This window comes from Carcharodon carcharias, chromosome 12 (genome assembly GCF_017639515.1).
Source record: "Carcharodon carcharias isolate sCarCar2 chromosome 12, sCarCar2.pri, whole genome shotgun sequence".
Taxonomy (NCBI): Eukaryota; Metazoa; Chordata; class Chondrichthyes; order Lamniformes; family Lamnidae; genus Carcharodon; species Carcharodon carcharias.
The window spans coordinates 134,090,567-134,108,827 of NC_054478.1; the positions used below are offsets into that span (position 1 = coordinate 134,090,567).

Below are 18,261 nucleotides of genomic sequence, written 5' to 3' on the forward strand. Positions count from 1 at the left end.
TCTCGTTAACCTCTTGCCAACTCATTCTGGATGTCGGTGCAACGTCTCATTGACTCATCTTGAGCCTTGCACTTCAAATCTTCCAGTTCTGCTCTGATGCAAACAGTTTCCTGTCGACCAACTTGATATACCTTTTGCATGTTTTACTTCTTTTGTGTTACCTCAGATAGCTATCCTTCATTCACAGTCATCTGCGCACTCCACACTGCCAGTTGCTGTTGCAGTTTGGGTACTTTTTAAGCCTTTCAGCTGCTTCTCAGCCATTTCTTTCTTCTGCGCTAAACTCTAGCTCATGCATTTCATTATGCTGTCATGGATGGCAACCATCTTGTGGTTTACTTGAATATTGTCTCTCTCGCTCTGGGGTCTTTCTGTCTTCTTCACTCTGGGGTCTCTTGTTGCCCTCAGTGCTTTATTGGGAGTTGCCCTCTCACTGGGTTCTCTTGTTGCCTTCTCTCTGGGGTCCTTTTTTTGCCTTCAGCACTTTATTGGGGTTGTGCTAGACCACTTGTGTCTGGTGCAGCCACTTCCCTATCCAAAAATGCGTCCGGATCTTCTAATTCTCTGCCCATAGCTTTTTGTTTTTTTCTTGTAGTTACAGCTTTAAACATCTTTGCCTCTTTAAGGCAGACTGTGCAGTAACCATTTTTTTTTAAACTCAGGCTGCCTCTGCAGCTGCTGGTTTCTATTCATTTTTCCAAGCTTTTTTGGGCCTTTTTTAAAAAACTTGTAGACTTTGAAAACTTTACTTTTGTTTAAAAAAAATCTGCAGCAATTTCTGCCTCAAACTCTGCAGATTCAGCTTTACTCTACAGCACCTGTTTTATTTTACTGTTCTTTTTTTAAACTTTCAGTGCCGTTCGTTTTAAACTCTTGAGAACAGCAGCAATTTTTTTTTACTGTAAAACTTTACTTTTCCTGATTGAAAGGGGTTATCTGTATCTTAAACTCCGCAGGCTTTTTAATTTTTAAAAGAAAAAACTGTGCCCTACAGGTTTCTCTCTTGATTCTGCCAGCCGATGTGTATTTACAGGTTTTTTTAAACTTGCAGCTGTCTTCCAGCTTCGCTATGGATATGCTGAGCCTTGGGACTGCCACCTATTCTATAATGTAAGTACAGCTCCTTTTTTGTATTTTTGATCACTGTCTCTGAACAAAGAACATAAAAACATAAGAACTAGGAGCAGGAGTAGGCAATTCAGCCCCTCGAGCCTGCCCCGCCATTCATTATGATCATGGCTGATCTCATTTCAGCCTCAACTCCAATTTCCCACCCTCCCCCCATAACCTTTCAACCCATTACTAATTAAAAATCTGTCTATCTCCTCCTTAAATTTATTCAGTGTCCCAGCATCCACTGCACTCTGAGGTAGAGAATTCCACAGATTGACGACCCTTTGAGAAAAGTAATTCCTCCTCATCTCTGATTTAAATCTACCACCCCTTAGCCTAAAACTATGGCCTCTTGTTCTAGAATGCCCGAGGGGAAACATCCCCTCCACATCTACTTTGTCTATCCCCTTTAGCATCTTATGTACCTCAATTAGATCCTCTCTCATCCTTCTAAACTTTAGCAAGTATAGGCCTAAACTGCTCAATCTCTCCTCATAAGACAAGCCCCACATCTCTGGAATCAATCTAGTGAACCTCCTCTGAACCATCTTCAATGCAAGTACATCCTTCCTCAAGTAAGGGGACCAAAACTATGCACAGTACTCTAGGTGCGATCTCACCAATGCCAACAACACTTCCCTATTTTTATACTCAATTCCTTTAGCAATAAATGCCAAAATTCCTTTTGCTTTCCTTATTACATGCTGCACCTGCACACTAGCTTTCAGCGATTCATGCACGAGGACACCCAAATTCCTCTGCACCGAAGCATTCTGAAGTTTCTCTCCATTTAAATAATAAGTTGCCTTTTTATTCTTCCGACCAAAATGGATAACCTCACACTTATCCACTAAACTCCATCTGCCAAATTTTGGCCCATTCACCTAACCTGTCCATATCCATTTGTAAATTTCTTATTTCTTCATTGCAACTTATTTTCCCACCTATTTTGGTGTCATCTCCAAATTTAGCTACAGTACCCTCTATCCCTGAATCTAAGTCATTAATATAGATTGTAAATAGTTGGGGCCCAAGGACTGAACCCTGTGGCACCGCACTAGTTACAGCTTGCCATCCAGAAAAAGACCCATTTATCCGACTCTCTGCTTTCTGTTGGTTAGCCAATCCTCTATCCAAGCTAATATATTACTCCTAACTCCATGTGATCTTATCTTGTGTATTAATCTTTTGTGTGGTCTTTTGACTCTGCGTCCTCAGGGTCTTGCAATTTTTGTAGTGACGCTACCCATCTTTTGATCAGAGCAGCTTTTTGTTCTGTGCCACACAGGGGTCTTGCAATGGACTTCCACTCTGGTAGATTCCTCAACTTCTAAGTCTGTAGCGAAGCTTCTTCACTGTTTCTTCAACTTTTCTTCATAGGTGCATGTCTCTCTAGGCTGAGTTCAGTTGCTTTTAGTTTTTCATACCTTGGGATAATGTTCTGCATTCATTCTGTAAAATGCCACCATTGCATATCACCACCCCTGCTCACCATATTGTATTATCAATGCTGATCATCATGTTGTATTATGGTGCGTGGCTGATGTCTTAATGATGAGATCTTAAGACTTGTATATTTAAACATGAGCCCTTTATTGTTAATCTTTAACTATCTACGGATCCCAGGTAACTGTCATGCATAGTGCTGTTGTCATGCAGGTAGGTTGCTTCCAGAGTGTTCCTTCTAGATTGTCCTCTCAGGCTATTACCATGTGGCTCTACAGATCATACCATGTGCGGTGCTATCCTCCAGTCCCACATTACCCTTGCTCCGCTGTGCACCTTTACATTACAATGGCATGCAGGCACGTCCAACATCATACAACAGTAGCGACTTCCACCTTCTAGCCACATCCTGGGTAAAGATTTTTCTCCTGAATTCCCTATGAATAACTATCTTATACTTATGGTGCCTAGTTCTAGTTTCCCCCACAAGTGGGAACATCTTAATGTCTACCCTGTCAAGCCCTTTCTTAATCTTAGGCCTCTATCAGGCCATTTTCTCTTTGTAGAGTGAAGAGCCCAGCCTGTTCAACTTCTCCCTAATGCTAGGAGTTCTTACTCTCAGTTCTGGTGTCAGGTTTTAAAGTCTTTTCTGTAGCATCACTATATGCTTGATGTAATATGGAGACTATGCACAATACTTCATGTTGTTTACCACTACAGACTTCTAATTATGTTGCTGCTGCTGCTTTGCCTGGGGAACATGCTGAAAGAAATGAAGTGACACTGAAGAAAACAAGATCAATTAGTCTATAAAAAATAAAGATCATGTGGCCATGAAAGGCATTACTCAAATGCAAGTGATTTCTTTTTATTTGTAAACCGTCAGTTTATCATCAGCAATTTATACAGTTCTTCTCATTCAAGTATATTTATTGACAGAAACAAAAACAAAAAATGCTGGAAAAACTCAGCAGATCTGACAGCATCTGTGGAGAGAAAGACAGAGTTAACGTTTTGAGCCCGTATGACTCTTCTTCAGAGCTGAAGGGAAGTAGAAATGTGGTGAAATATATGCTGTTTAAGGGGGGTGGGTCAGGTGAAGCTGGATAGGTGGAGGCAAAGGAGAGATTGCGAAAGATGTCATAAACAAAAGGTCAGAGGGTTGTTAATAGTGGTGGTTCTGGCTAAAGGAGGTACTAATGGTGACATTAAGAGTGGAAAGCAGAATATGATAATGGCTGGACCAGGGTAAGCACTCTGGAAAGTGACAGATGACCCTAATGGGGGCGGGGTGGGGAGAGGGGAAAAAAGATCGAAAAGGCTAAAAGGTGGGGATAAAACAATGAGTAAAAATGGAAATAAGTATTAAAAATAATAACAATGAAAATAAGTGGGGAAAATATAAAAATAGATAAATAAATAAAAAATAAAAAAATAAAAATGAATTAGGCAAAAGGGGGTGGGGATCAGAAAGGGGTGGGGATGGAGGAGAGAGTTAATGGTCTGAAGTTGTTGAACTCAATGCTAAGTCCGGAAGGCTGTAAAGTGCCTAATCGGAAGATGAGGTGCTGTTCCTCATGTTTGCGTTGAGCTTCACCAGAACATTGCAGCAGGTCAAGGATGGACATGTGGGCATGAGAGCAGGATGGTGTGTTGAAATGCCAAGCGACAAGTAAGCCTGGATCATGCTTCCAGACAGACCGAAGGTGTTCAGCAAAGTGGTCAGCCAGTCTGCGTTTGGTCTCTCCAAAGTAGAGGAGACTGCATTGGGAGCAGCGAATGCAGTAGACCAAATAGAAGGAGGTGCAAGTGAAGTGCTGCTTCACTTGAAAGGAGTGCTTGGGCCCTTGGATGGTAAGGAAGGGGAAAGTAAAGGGGCAGGTGTTGTACCTTCTGCAATTGTACAGGAAGGTGCCGTGGGAGGGGGTTGAGGTATTGAGGGTGATGGAGGAGTGGACCAGGGTGTCCGGGAGGGAATGGTCCCTTTGGAATGCCGACGGGGGGAAGAGAAAATGTGTTTGGTGGTGGCATCATGCTGGAGTTGGCGGAAATGGTGGATGATGATCCTTTGAATGCGGAGGCTGGTGGGGTGAAAAGTAAGGGCAAGGGAAGGCCCTATCGTGGTTCTGGGAGGCAGAGGAAGGTGTGAGGGCACAGACGGGTTGGACACAGCTGAGGGCCCTGTCAACCACCGTGGGTGGGAAACCTTGGCTGAGGAAGAAGGAAAATATGTCAGAAGCACTGTTTTGGAAAGTGGCACCATTGGAACAGATGTGGCGGAGGTGAAGGAACTGAGAGAATGGGATGGAGCCTTTACAGGAAGCAGGGTGTGAGGAACTGTAGTCGAGGTAGCTGTGGGAATTGGTGGGCTTGTAATGAATATTGGTGGACAGCCTATCACCAGAAATTGCGACAGAGAGATCAAGGAAGGACCATGTGAAAGTGATGGAGGGGTGGAAATTGGAAGCAAAATTGATCAATTTTTCCAGGTCCAGACGAGAGCATGAAGTGGCACTGAAACAGTCATTGATGTACCAAAAAAAAGTTGAAGGAGGGGGCCTGAGTAGGACTGGAACAAGAAATGTTCCACATAACCCATAAAGAGACAGGCATAACTGGGGCCCATGCAGGTACCCATAGCTACACCTTTTATTTGGAGGAAGTGAGACTAGTTTAAGGAGAAATTGTTCAGTGAGTGAACAAGATCAGCCAAGCGGAAGAGAGTGGTGGTGGATGGGGATTGTTCGGGCCTCTGTTCAAGGAAGAAACAGAGAGCCCTCAGACCATCCTAGTGGGGGATGGAGGTGTAGAAGGATTGGACGTCCATGGTGAAGAGGAGGCAGTTAGGGCCAGGGAACTAGAAATTGTTGATGTGGTGTTGGGCATCAGAGGAATCGCGGATATAGGTGTAAAGAGACTGGACAAGGGGAGAAAGAATGGTGTCAAGATAGGAAGAAATGAGTTCTGTGGCACAGGAGCAGGCTGACATGAACGGTCTACCAGGACAGCCCTGTTTGTGGATTTCAGGGAGGAGGTAGAAGGGGGCTGTCTGAGGTTTGGAGACTATGAGGTTGGAAGCTGTGGAGGGAAGGTCTCCAGAGGAGATGAGGTCAGTGACAGTCCTGGAAACAATGGCTTGATGTTCAATGGTGGGGTCATGGTCCAGGGGGAGGTAGAAGGAAGTATCTGAGAGTTGGCGCTCAGCCTCTGCAAGGTAAGGTCAGTATGCCAGACAACATAAGCACAACCCTTGTCAGCAGGTTTGATAACGAAGTCAGGGTTGGACCTGAGAGAACGGAGTGCAGCAAATTCAGAAGGAGGTAGGTCAGAGTGGGTCTGAACTTGTTCCGCCCCCCCCCAAACAGCAGATATTTTACCACATTTCTACTTCACTTCAGCACTGAAGAGGAGTCATACAGACTCGAAATGTTAACTCTTGTTTTTCTCTCCACAGATGCTGTCACACCTACTGATTTTTTCCAGCATTGTTTGATTTTGTTTCAGATTTCCAACATCCACAGTATTTTGCTTTTATCTTAACATTTATTGACAGTCTAGTTTTGCAGGTATCAAATGTGGCTAGTTTTATGTTTCAGCAACAAGAACAACTTGCATTTACTTGGTATTTACAGCATAGAAAAAGGCCATTTGGCTGAACAGGTCTGTGCCTCACACCAGCCTCCTCTCACCTTTCTTCATCTAATGCCATCACTTCACATGATATGAAAAATGGCTGAAGGTACTGGATAATGCAAAGGCTACGGGCCCTGACAATATTCCGGAAATAGTACTGAAGACCTGTGCTCCATAACTTGCTGCACCCCTAGCCAAGCTATTCTAGTTCAGCTACAACACTGGCATCTACTCAGCTATGTGGAAAATTGCCCAAGTATGTCCTGTACACAAAAAGCAGGACAAATCCAACCCAGCCAATTACCGCCCCATCAGTCCACTCTCGATCATCAGTAAAGTAATGGCAGTGGTCATCAACAGTGCTATTAAGTGGCACCTGCTTAGCAATAACCTGCTCACTGATGCCCAGTTTGGGTTCCGCCAGGGTCACTCAGCTCCTGACCTCATTACAGCCTTGGTTCAAACATGGACAAAAGAACTGAACTCCAGAGGTGAGGTAGAGTGACTGCCCTTGACATCAAGGCAGCATTTGACCCAGTGTGGCATCAAGGAGCCCTAGCAAAACTGGTGTCAATGGGAATCAGGGGGAAAACTCTCTGCTGGTTGGAGTCATGCCTAGCACAAAGGAAGATGGTTGCAGTTGTTGAAGGTCAGTCATCTTAACTCCAGGACATCACTACAGGAGTTCCTCAGGGTAGTGTCCTAGGCCCAACCATCTTCAGCTGCTTCATCAATGACCTTCCTTCCATCATAAGGTCAGAAGTGGGGGTGTTCGCTGATGATTGCATAATGTTCAGCATCATTCATGACTGCTCAGATACTGAAGCAGTCCATGTCCAAATGCAGCAAGATGTGGACAATATCCAGGTTTGGGCTGACAAGTGGCAAGTAACATTCGCGCCACACCAGTGTCAGGCAATGACCATCTCCAACAAGAGAGATTCCAACCATCACCCCTTGATGTTCAATGGCATTACAATCACTGAATCCCCCACTAACAACATTCTGGGGGTTACCATTAACCAGAAACTGAACTAGACTAGCCACATAAATACTGTGGCTACAAGAGCAGGTCAGAGGCTAGGAATCATGCGGTGAGTAACTCACCACCTGACTCCCCAAAACTTGTCCACCATCAACAAGGCACAAGTCAGGAATGTGATGGAATATGCTCCAGCTGCCTGGATGAGTGCAGCTCCTACAACACTGAGGAAGCTGGAGACCATCCAGGACAAAGCAGTCCACTTGATGGACACCACATCCACAAACATTCACCCTCTCCACCTCTGACGCACAGCAGCAGCAGTCTGTACCATCTACAAGATGCACTGCAGGAATTCACCAAAATTCCTAAGACAATGTATTCCAAACCCACGACCACTGCCACCAAGAAGGACAAGGGCAGCAGATAGATGGGAACACCACCACCAGGAAGTCCCCTCCAAGCCACTCGCCATCCTGACTTTGAAATATATCCCTGTTCCTTCACTGTCGCCGGGTCAAAATCCTGGAACTCCTTTCCTAACAGCACTGTGTGTGTACCTACACCACATGGACTGCAACGGTTCAAGGTGGCAGCTCACCACCACCTTCTCAAGGGAAACTAGAGATGGGCAATAAATGCTGGCCCAACCAGCGAAGCCCACATCTCGTGAATGAATAAAAAAAATACATTCCTTTTTCTCCTTTGCCCCTTGTGTTTATCTAGCTTGCCTCAACCATTCCTTGTGGTAGCAAGTCCCACATTATAATTATTCTCTAGTTCCCTTGACACTGGATTTAATAGCAGCTATCTGATATTTATGGCCCATAGTTCTGGTCTCCCTTGCAAATGGAAACATCTTTTCTACATCTACCTTATCAAATCCTTACATAAGTAAAAGCCTTTATCAGCTTCAGGCCTTATTTTTTTCTTTTCTAGAGAAAAGAGTCCCAGTTTGTTCAATCTTTCCTGATAGTGTAAACTCTCCCATCTGATAGCATTTTCGTCCACCTTTTTAGCGCCTGGTACTGTGCCTCTATGTATTTTTAATAATATGGAGACCAGTACCCAAAGTGTGGTATAACCATGGTTCTAAACTAGTTTAACATAATTTCTGTGTTTTCCAATTCTATTCCTCTAGAAATGATCTCTGGTTTCAGCACTTTGTGATTTGTGTACCAGTACCCCTAGATCCCCAGGTTCCTATTAGTCATTTATTTTACAGAGAATGTGTGTTCTCCTTATTCTTCCAATCAAAATGTACTACCTCATATTTATCTATCTTTAAAATTAATTTGTCAATTACAAATGCATTCTGCAAGTTTATTAATGTCTACCAGTATTTTGGCACAATCCTCAATTGTATTAACTACACTCCCCAATTCAGCATCTGCAAATTTTCAAATTGTATTTCCAATTCTGGAGTCCAAATAGTTTGTGTAAGTGGTGAACAGCAGTGATCCAGCACTGATACTTGTGAGTAACAACCTCTAATCTCTGGCCCGGCATTTCATGCAGGTTTGGGAAAATGCGACTAGCACACTTTTGCGGCTTTCGAACTGCACGCTAATTGAATGTGTGACTTTGCTTGGGATTTTTGTCCTCTCACACAGGGATCAGGTTCGCAGTGCAGCTTGCAAACCCCAATGGAATGTAGCAGGAGAGCGGGCGTAGAGGCAGGTTGGTTCGAAGGCCCGCTTCAGTTCTCAGACACAGCAGCCCGGCTCTCAACATTGTGTAAAGGTCCTCTAAACCTCACTCCTCATCCCCCTCACCCCACCATGCCACACCACACCCCCTCAGATCACCAATGACTCCCCTCCCATCCTCCATAGCCACTCACCCAGTATCGACTACGTAGGGTCCTCAGGAGACAGGAAATAGCAATGGAAATTATTTTAAATACAGGTGTAAAAATTTAAACCTGTGACAATCTAATAAAACTTTCATTCAAAGCTTTGTTATTGATTTAGGGGAGGCGATGGTGTGGTGCTATTGTTGCTGGACTAGTAATCCAGAGACTCAGGGTAATGGGGGCCTGGGTTCAAATCCTGCCATGGCAGATGGTGGAATTTGAATTTAATAAAAATCTGGAATTAAATGTCTAATGATGACCATGAAACCATTGTCACTTGTTGTAAAAAACCAACCTGGTTCACTAATGTCCTTTAGGGAATGAAATCTGCCATCCTTACCTGGTCTGGCTCACATGTGACTCCAGACCCATGCCAATGTGGTTGACTCTCAAATGCCCTCTGAACTAGGGCAACTAGGGATGAGTAATAAATGCTGGCCTGGCCAGCGACACCCACATCCCACATCATGAATATTTTAAAAATTGCAAAAAAAAAACCTGTTTTCCATTGAGGGAAAACAAGCTAACCCTTTAAGTTGCCATTAAGTTGAGTAAACAAACAAACATGTATTTTGAAACCACATCAAAGGCAGAATATATTATTACAACCTTGTGAAACTCTTAGTCATTCCCTTGAACAGCTGTGTTAAAGAACTGAGTACTGCATAGTTTTGGAACTCAATCATGCATTCACAATATCCTCAGCTATTGAAACATTACTGCAAATGCAAGAGCCTGAAATGGAAAGAACAGATGGCGTCCTCTCCAATTCAAAGCGGATTGCCTGTCAATCAACAGACAAGAGCAGCTGCCTATTTTTTTTTTAGTATTTCAAAAGCAGGGATTTTCCACACAGTCAAAGCCATCTGGACATTTAAATCCCAGGACCAAACATGACAAAGAAAATTTACCAACATCTTTTCTATATTTTTGAATGCATTATGGCACTTTCTCCAATGGAAAAAGTACTGTAATGCATGTCAACACCTACACCACGAAGGTCAATGTAATGGTTAACTTATCTTTGTAAAACAGAGTCCTGTGATGAATCTACATTACAATAAAGCATCTATTTGTGACATCCGAAGATGTCAAAACAATTTACAATTACTTTTCAGAATGCTCCTGGTTCCTCAACAGGCTTCCCCCAGTGATCACCAGCTCTTCAAGGAGAGGTACATTTTTTATGGCTTCAAAAACCGAAAATAGTATGCAGGAAGAAATACAGTTTCCCTGTGGTCCTCACAATGGGCACCCAATCTCAGAAGAGTGTGTGTGCATTTTGCACCCACTCACTTCGCAACCCACTAAAAGGTGGCACAAAAATGGAGTGGGGTTGGGAAGGCATAGGAAAATTGTTTTTACAGGAAAAAAAAACTAAGCTCAGCATTTCACAACCTGACCCACACCTCTACTGGAAGACAAAAATCCGACCCTCTATAATCTGTTTGTAGCTAGGGTGTTATCCATTCTGCTACTTGTCTCCAGACTCCACATACTCTGACCTTGGTCATAAGTCTACAGTGCAGTACCATATCAAAAAGCATTTTGTAATCTGAATATGTTGGGGTACTTTTTCTGCTTTGGATGCAAAGTGCAATTGTGCAAAAATATCGCCCATATTGAACAATGTTTCTTTCCCCCTACCAAAGACTCTGCTCATACTCATTTGCATATTGCCCAATGCAAAATGTGGCATTAACCAGTGTCTGTCAGTAACATTAATACTGGAATGAAGTTAAATTTCACTCATAATTTATTCCAGCGTTGAAAGCCTATTTTTACAATATATACTTGCATACACACAGATATAATTGTACAAACTCTGTAACTCTAGGCTCTTAAGTCTAATTCTGTACATGACCTCACTGTCTCCTGTGAACTGTGAAAGACTGTTAATTACCTTTGGATAGTCTGATAAAAATTACATTAAACTATGTAAATGCTTTCTTATAATTCTGAATTCTTCCGTATCTTCAATTTTCATCACTCCACCATTGGCTGACACATTTTCAGCTGCCTAGGCCCTAAGCTCTGGAATTCCCTCTCTAAACCTCTCCGTCTATCTACCCTTCTTTAAGACTCTCCCTAAAACCTCTTTAACCAGGCTTCTGGTCACCTGAACTAATATCTCTTTAAGTCGTTCAGTGCCAAATTTTGTTTAATAACTCGACTGTGAAGCACCTCCTTTGAATGTTTTACTACTTTAGAGGTGCTACATAATGTACATTATTGTTAATGTAAATGTAGATGTGGAGTTAAAAAAAATCTTGTCGTTGACATCAGTTTTCTCCACATTCAATTTAAAAAATGTCCTGAGATGCAAAATATAGTTGAAAAAATGAATAGATGCTACAGGTTAATTATTTCTTCCAGTTACAGAATTCCGATAGTCATACAAATAATGAAGGGCTTCTGGAGTGGAATTGTTTGTGATAGAAAGCATGGTTGATTGCATACATGATTAAATATCAGAAAGATTTGCTGTGTGCCACGATCATTAAAGCTCTTAAATATGTGGGGGAAAAGATATATATAACACATACAAAACATACACACAAGGAATATAACATAGAACATCGCTCAGTGAAACTATTTCCAGTATTACTGAGCTTCCCAATGTAGTCATTGCTGTGGCTCCTTTTCTAGGTGACATCATCCAAACTACTGTTGCCCTCAGAAAATTGAAACCATCACAATGGAACGCATAGTTTTACAGCCGCTCAGGGGCTCTGTTTTAGCATATTCGCCTCTGATTCAGTTTGTTGTGAGTTCAATTTCTGTTGTAAGATATTTTGTGTAGTTTGGCAGGTCTCATGAAGAGGTTTTGAATCTTGTATGATTTAACAGGAAGTGTTTATTAACTACTTTAACTATATACATATATTCAGTAACAGGTCTAGCTTAGAGCTGTCTCCATGCTTGCCTCCTCACGCGTATCTGTCCAGTACAAGACACACACCGCGCAGTGTGATGTAAAGGAACTCATGACCCAACTCTAAACTTGGGTCATGTGTTCCTTTACATCAAACTGTGAACGGTACTGTACCCAGCCCCACATTAACCCTTTCTATGCCAAACCCTTATACCGGAGACTAGAGCACAAAAATCTCGGCTGACACTCCAATGCAGCACTGAGGAAATATTACATTGTTAGAGGTGCAATGCTTCAGATGAAACAATAAACTAAGGCTCCATCTGCCTCTCAGGTGGACGTCAAAGGTCATTGTGTACTATTTCAAAGAAAAGCAAGGGAGTTCTCCCAGGTGGCCTGGCCAATATTTATCGCTCAACCAACATATGGTTCTTATCACATTGTTGTTTGTGGGACCTTGCTGTGTATAAATTGGCTGCCATGTTTCCTTCATTAAGGCAGTGACCACATTTCAAAAGTATTTCATTGACTCTAAATCACTTTGGGATGCCAGGCGATCGTGATTTTTTTATTGCATACAGTTTATCTGCAAGTCAGACATTCCAGAAATGTTAAGGCTATGAAAGCAAAATCAATGGGTTCTGATGATCACAGAAATCATTTGGGCAGAGTCACCAAAACCAGGTCAAGCTAAAAGCAATTTTCCTTCACCAAAACAGATTCAATCATAAAAAGCGACATTCCTCCAGGAAAGAAAGACTTTGAGATTTTAGGGATTTTTGAGAATAGATATTATATATATATATATATATACACACACATGTCATTAACAAAAGTTGGAAATGACTTCAATACTGAGTCAATCTCAGATTTCAAATGATGTTTGGAAACTCTGCCGTGTGCTTACTAGTTAAGGCACCTGAAAGCACTGAAGGAATTATCTTTAAACCGTTCCAAAGTAAATACTGTTCCACACATAAACAACTTGATTAGATTAATCTCCATACAATTCATTCTCAGCTACTTTTGCTCTCTTTTAGCTGAATTTATTTGAACAAAAACCCCAAGTGTGCCTGTGCACGCAAGATCTTCCCTCTTGCAATGATATTGTAGTAAAATACAGAGATAAAAACAAAAAAACTGCGGATGCTGGAAATCCAAAACAAAAACAGAATTACCTGGAAAAACTCAGCAGGTCTGGCAGCATCGGCGGAGAAGAAAAGAGTTGACGTTTCGAGTCCTCATGACCCTTCGACAGAACTTAGTTCTGTCGAAGGGTCATGAGGACTCGAAACGTCAACTCTTTTCTTCTCCGCCGATGCTGCCAGACCTGCTGAGTTTTTCCAGGTAATTCTGTTTTTGTTTTGTAGTAAAATACTGTGTGCAAGTGCCTCTGTTGCAAACAGGAGGGCAAGGCATGGTGAACTGCAGAAGGGCCTAAGAGTTAATCTGGGGCCCCCTGGCTCTTAGAAACTGCGGCACAAGTGGATAGAAAAAGCTAACTTCAGGTAAGTTCATAATTTTATCTTATAAAAGGAGTTGGTACGGAATGAAAAGTGCTTCCCCTTGACATACCTTCCCATTCAGTTACTGATTACACTCATAAATAGTAAGCTGAATCTGCCATCACGGGGGCGAATCATAAGTTCAGAGAGCAGGCTTTCACAGCCTGTGCTCATTTAAAAGGAAAAGTAATGCAAATTTTTCCAGCCCTTGTAACTCAGTGTTCTCCACTCTGTGACATCTGTGACTCAGGGACACTCCTGTTTCATTGGCTTCAGCAGGGCTCTTGTACTTTATCCAAGTGGCCATTCTTCCCTTTGCGAACTTTTTTCCCACTAGCCATTTCATCAGAAAGGCTGGGTGTGAAGTGGGGGAATCAGAGGAGAGCACAACCCCATCCTTGTCCAATAGCCACAACCCAGTAGGGGACACTTCATCACTGGAACATGCTAAGCCACTGGATAGATTCCTGACCAACATCCTTTTATTACAAAAACAGAATTACCTGGAAAAACTCAGCAGGTCTGGCAGCATCGGCGGAGAAGAAAAGAGTTGACGTTTCGAGTCCTCATGACGGTTCGACAGAACTTGCGTTCGAGTCCAAGAAAGAGTTGAAATATTTCAACTCTTTCTTGGACTCAAACGCAAGTTCTGTCGAAGGGTCATGAGGACTCGAAACGTCAACTCTTTTCTTCTCCGCCGATGCTGCCAGACCTGCTGAGTTTTTCCAGGTAATTCTGTTTTTGTTTTGGATTTCCAGCATCTGCAGTTTTTTTGTTTTTATCCTTTTATTACCATGTGTTGGTCGATCCAGACTTCATTTTTTCCTCTTACCAGCAGTGACTGTTGCCAAAGCTATCTAGGAAAGTGACTAAGAAGAGCTACACAATCAACAAGCTGAGGGAGCTAGAGGATTATTTCAAAATATTTCAATGATTGAGTCATTTCAACAGTAACTCATTAATCCATTGTGCCCTGATATCACTGGCCTCAATAACGTACCTGAGCTAGTTCACATGTCATTAGCACTCAATGATAAAACAGTTATAACAATCAAACTACAGCATAACCTCTTTTCTCAAAGGCAATAAGAATTCACCCCCCCCAAAAAAAATGCTCTGCAATTTCTACTGATGTGAATTTGTCAAATCACATTCTCTTATGAATATAACTTCCAATACAGTACAAAAAAGTTAAAACAAGGAATAGACAAGCAACATGTTGTTTGGATATGTGTACAGGACTGGATCAACCATTTTCCCCGACCTTTTTGTGACTCACACAAATCCCAAAAGATGTGGAAGAATACACTAATCGGACTATCTCTATCCCTCAACCAGAATAGGTTGTTATCTGATTATTCATCTCATTGCCCTTTGTGGAACCATGAATATATAGATCGGGCTACATAACAGTGACTACATTTTAAAAATACTTCATTCGCTGTGAAGTGCTTTGGGACTTCCTGAGGACATGGAAGGCGCTCCATAGCTGCAAATCAGTCTTGAAGGTGTCAATTGAGTCGACCATCACTGCTGTAGATGGCAATCTGTTCCATATGTTAATCTGAAGAGCTGCTTCTTAAAAATATCCAAGCTGTGAATGTATGACTTACTTCATGTTTTCCTTAATAAGATCAGTTTCAGAACCAAGAAGGTTCTGCTCCAACTTTCACTCGTCATAGCTGCTATGCAATGACTCAGACACAAGCTATCAACAGGGATGATTTTCTCACTGTGAAAACAACTTCACAACTTGGGTTGGTAGACTTCAAACTTACTCTACTACCAAACAGATAACCAAAATGAGATCTGGGCTTGCTGTTTTCTGAGTTTCAAACAGAAAAAAAAATCTGACTTTTTATTTTGGTTAAAAACTTCATCCAGTTAGAAGAATTCTGATGAGTGGTTTAGAAGATATTCTAAATATTTAAATGAACATTACCAATCCTCCCAAGACTGAGTTATTGTTTGCACTTGATTAACATTTTCTGATTCTTTTATATATCCTACCTGTCACGCTCTTCCTTCATTCTCTCCAGCTCTTCTTCATTCAGGCCATCACTCTTTTGCTTAGACTTTTGTTCCTTCCCTTTTTCCTCTTTCTTTTTACCAAATCTGTTTAAAAAGGTAAAAATGATGCTTATTCAAAAAAAAATCATGACAAATAGACAGAGAACTATTGGAGTTTGTATCTACTATTACAGCTCCTAGATTTGTTGACAACACATAAGACACAACTTTTCTACTTGCTCACCCCAATTCTTCTCCTCTCCTATATTTGGCAACTCAGATTGACATATGGATCCACAGGTATTGCCACTCCCCTGGCATCTCACATGCATGAGTTGGGCAATGGGCATCAGCTGGCTGCTGGAGTGCAGGGGCTTCACAGCCAAGATTGACTTATCCCTACCTTCTGTACAAAAGTGCGTGCTTCCAAGAAAGTTTGTTGGACTGCAACCAGGGTTGGGAATTTCTTTCCCTATCCCAGGAGCTCAGAGGCATATTCCAGCACCCTGCCACGGCACCCTTGAATGAAGTCAGCTAATTTAGCACGGGCCAGGAATCAAACCTGTGTCTTTCTGATCAGTAAGCATAAATTAGTCACTTTCTCCAGTATATGCTCCCACATATGCCTAGAAAGTGTTTGAACCCATGCATTTGCAAGGGTATTGAATCTGAGTCCTATCCTATCCACACCAGACATTCACACAAGCTCATCTTCTCGCAGGGACTCATTTGGCACTAAATAGCTTCCTAGCCCAGGATTGCTGAAGCCAATTATAAAATCGCCAACACAACCCTTGACCAAGGCCAACTAACCCAGCACTGACCTGGAAATTATCTTAGAAAACTTCCTGTGAACCCAACAGTATTCTGGGTTTGTTAATTATTTGACCTTGAGAGCACTTTTTGGTTAAAGCTATAATATGTTTTTGATACCAATCTTAGCTGAGGATTATTAAGGATTAGCATGCAAGTTGCAGAATCCTTACTGTCGCCTTGATAGAGGAAGGCAAACTAAGGACCATAGAGACACTGAGTAGATTAGTATATTAATGAACTCTCATGAACTTAAATGAGCCAGCCGTTGAAATGGTTACCATTGACAGTCTGTGATCATACATAGATTTTTTCAGATGCAGTACTTTCAACAGGATGTTTTAGGCATAGGATGGTAAGAGAGTTTGCTTTCGGCATTCAGTTTGGGAGTTGTCTGTCGGGCCAGTTACATGCTGAGCCCTGGGCTGGGAGAGGATCAGAATTCAGTGCCTGAATTTCTATCCATCTCGCAGACAAGGCTTGGACTTTATATATTGTCTTTAATGAAAAAAAAAAGCCCCAAACTATTTCACAGAAGGATAATCAGAAAGCATCCCTAATGGTAATGAGGAACTTGTCCTCTGATTCACTTTAAATAACAGTTTGGTGGATCTATCCAAACAACACCATAACTGACCACTCTATGTGAGGCATGCACTACTATCTATCTGTTACCCTCAGTATTCCTGCACTGAATTCTAATAAAATTACCCACATGAGCAATTATGCGGATTAGGTAAAAGGCAATCTTACTGTTATGTTTAAAATGAACACCATCTTTCACGTGACATTTTGACAAACATGGAACATAGCTGCAAGTGTCAGATGACTCACTTACATTACAGACTTGAAGGACTAACAATGTTAGCAGCAAGATTGGCTAATTGAATACGGTGCATATGCTGAAGCAGATGATATCTCACAGCCCAAAATCTCACAGCTTCACACTGTCACTGTACAGTCATGTTGGGCATTAACAAAATTCATTTCAACGGATCTGTCAATGTCTGTGCAACTTTTAGTGAGACATGGGCAGCCAGAATCTATCTGGCCAGGTCTCCACTTACAATGTTTGCAAACATAGCAATGCTCATTGATGGGGTGGTTGACAACAATGAGATCAGCAACTCTGGTTGTCCCAAGGTTTTCTACCCTCTTGAAATCTGAGGCAAATCTTTGTAAAGGGGCTTATTAGAATCCTATCACAGGAGTGAGGACAATGTCAGATTTGCCCCCACAAATATTCATGGAATCATATAGCACAGGAGGCTATTCGGCCCATTGTGCTTGTGCTGGTTCTTTGAAAGAATGACCCAATTAGCCCTATGCCTCCTGCTGTTTCCCCAAAGGCCTGCAAATGTTTCCTTTTCAAGTATATATCCAATTCCCTTTCAAAAGTTACAACTGAATTTGTTTTCAGATAGTATGTTCCAGATCATTATAACTCACCACATATATAAAAAAAATGAAATTTCCTTTACTTCCTTTGCCAGCCACATTAAATATGAGCCCTCTGGTCAGTAACCCTCATGCCAGTGGAAAAAGTTTCATAATTCTGATCACCTCTCTTGAATCTCCCCCATGGAAAAACCCCAGCTTGTCTCCACAGTACTGTCTCTCTCAGATTGATCATACTGTCCAACAGTGCAATATGGTATTCGAATGCACAGCATCTGTACTGGAACAGAGCACCAGCAGCTAAGAACGAGGCTGAAAAGTTATGTTTCATTACTTGCGTACCTGTTTTAAACAAATGAGCAACATCAGTGCAACAAAAAATAAACATGTTGTTGGCAGAGCTCTACACTGTCTCAGTGTTCCATTTTCCATCATTCAACTAGAACAGGACACACTCAATATAAAAAAAATACACACAGATGCATATGCGATGGTATATTTATACTTTTGCCACAGAGCAAATACATCACACTTTCCCATCTGCTTTCATCAACAAATTCTACATCAGCTCTGAGCTACTATTGAAGCTGAATTAATTGCATGAGTAGAGACAGCACATGGTACGTTTTAA

General features: G+C 41.9%; 1 protein-coding gene across 6 annotated transcripts in view; it reads right to left on the reverse strand.

Annotated features, from left to right (window-relative positions):
• The window catches only part of LOC121284923 (partitioning defective 3 homolog B-like), an 885,862-nt gene that overhangs the window by 225,700 nt on the left and 641,901 nt on the right, over nucleotides 1-18,261 (reverse strand). For 5 of the 6 annotated variants that reach the window (XM_041200843.1, XM_041200842.1, XM_041200848.1 and 2 more), the window contains one exon: nucleotides 15,420-15,524. The exons of the other annotated variant lie outside the window; for it this stretch is intronic. In XM_041200843.1, the coding sequence (XP_041056777.1) occupies nucleotides 15,420-15,524 (105 nt within the window). The remainder of the gene's footprint in view (nucleotides 1-15,419; nucleotides 15,525-18,261) is intronic. 6 annotated transcript variants of the gene reach the window in all.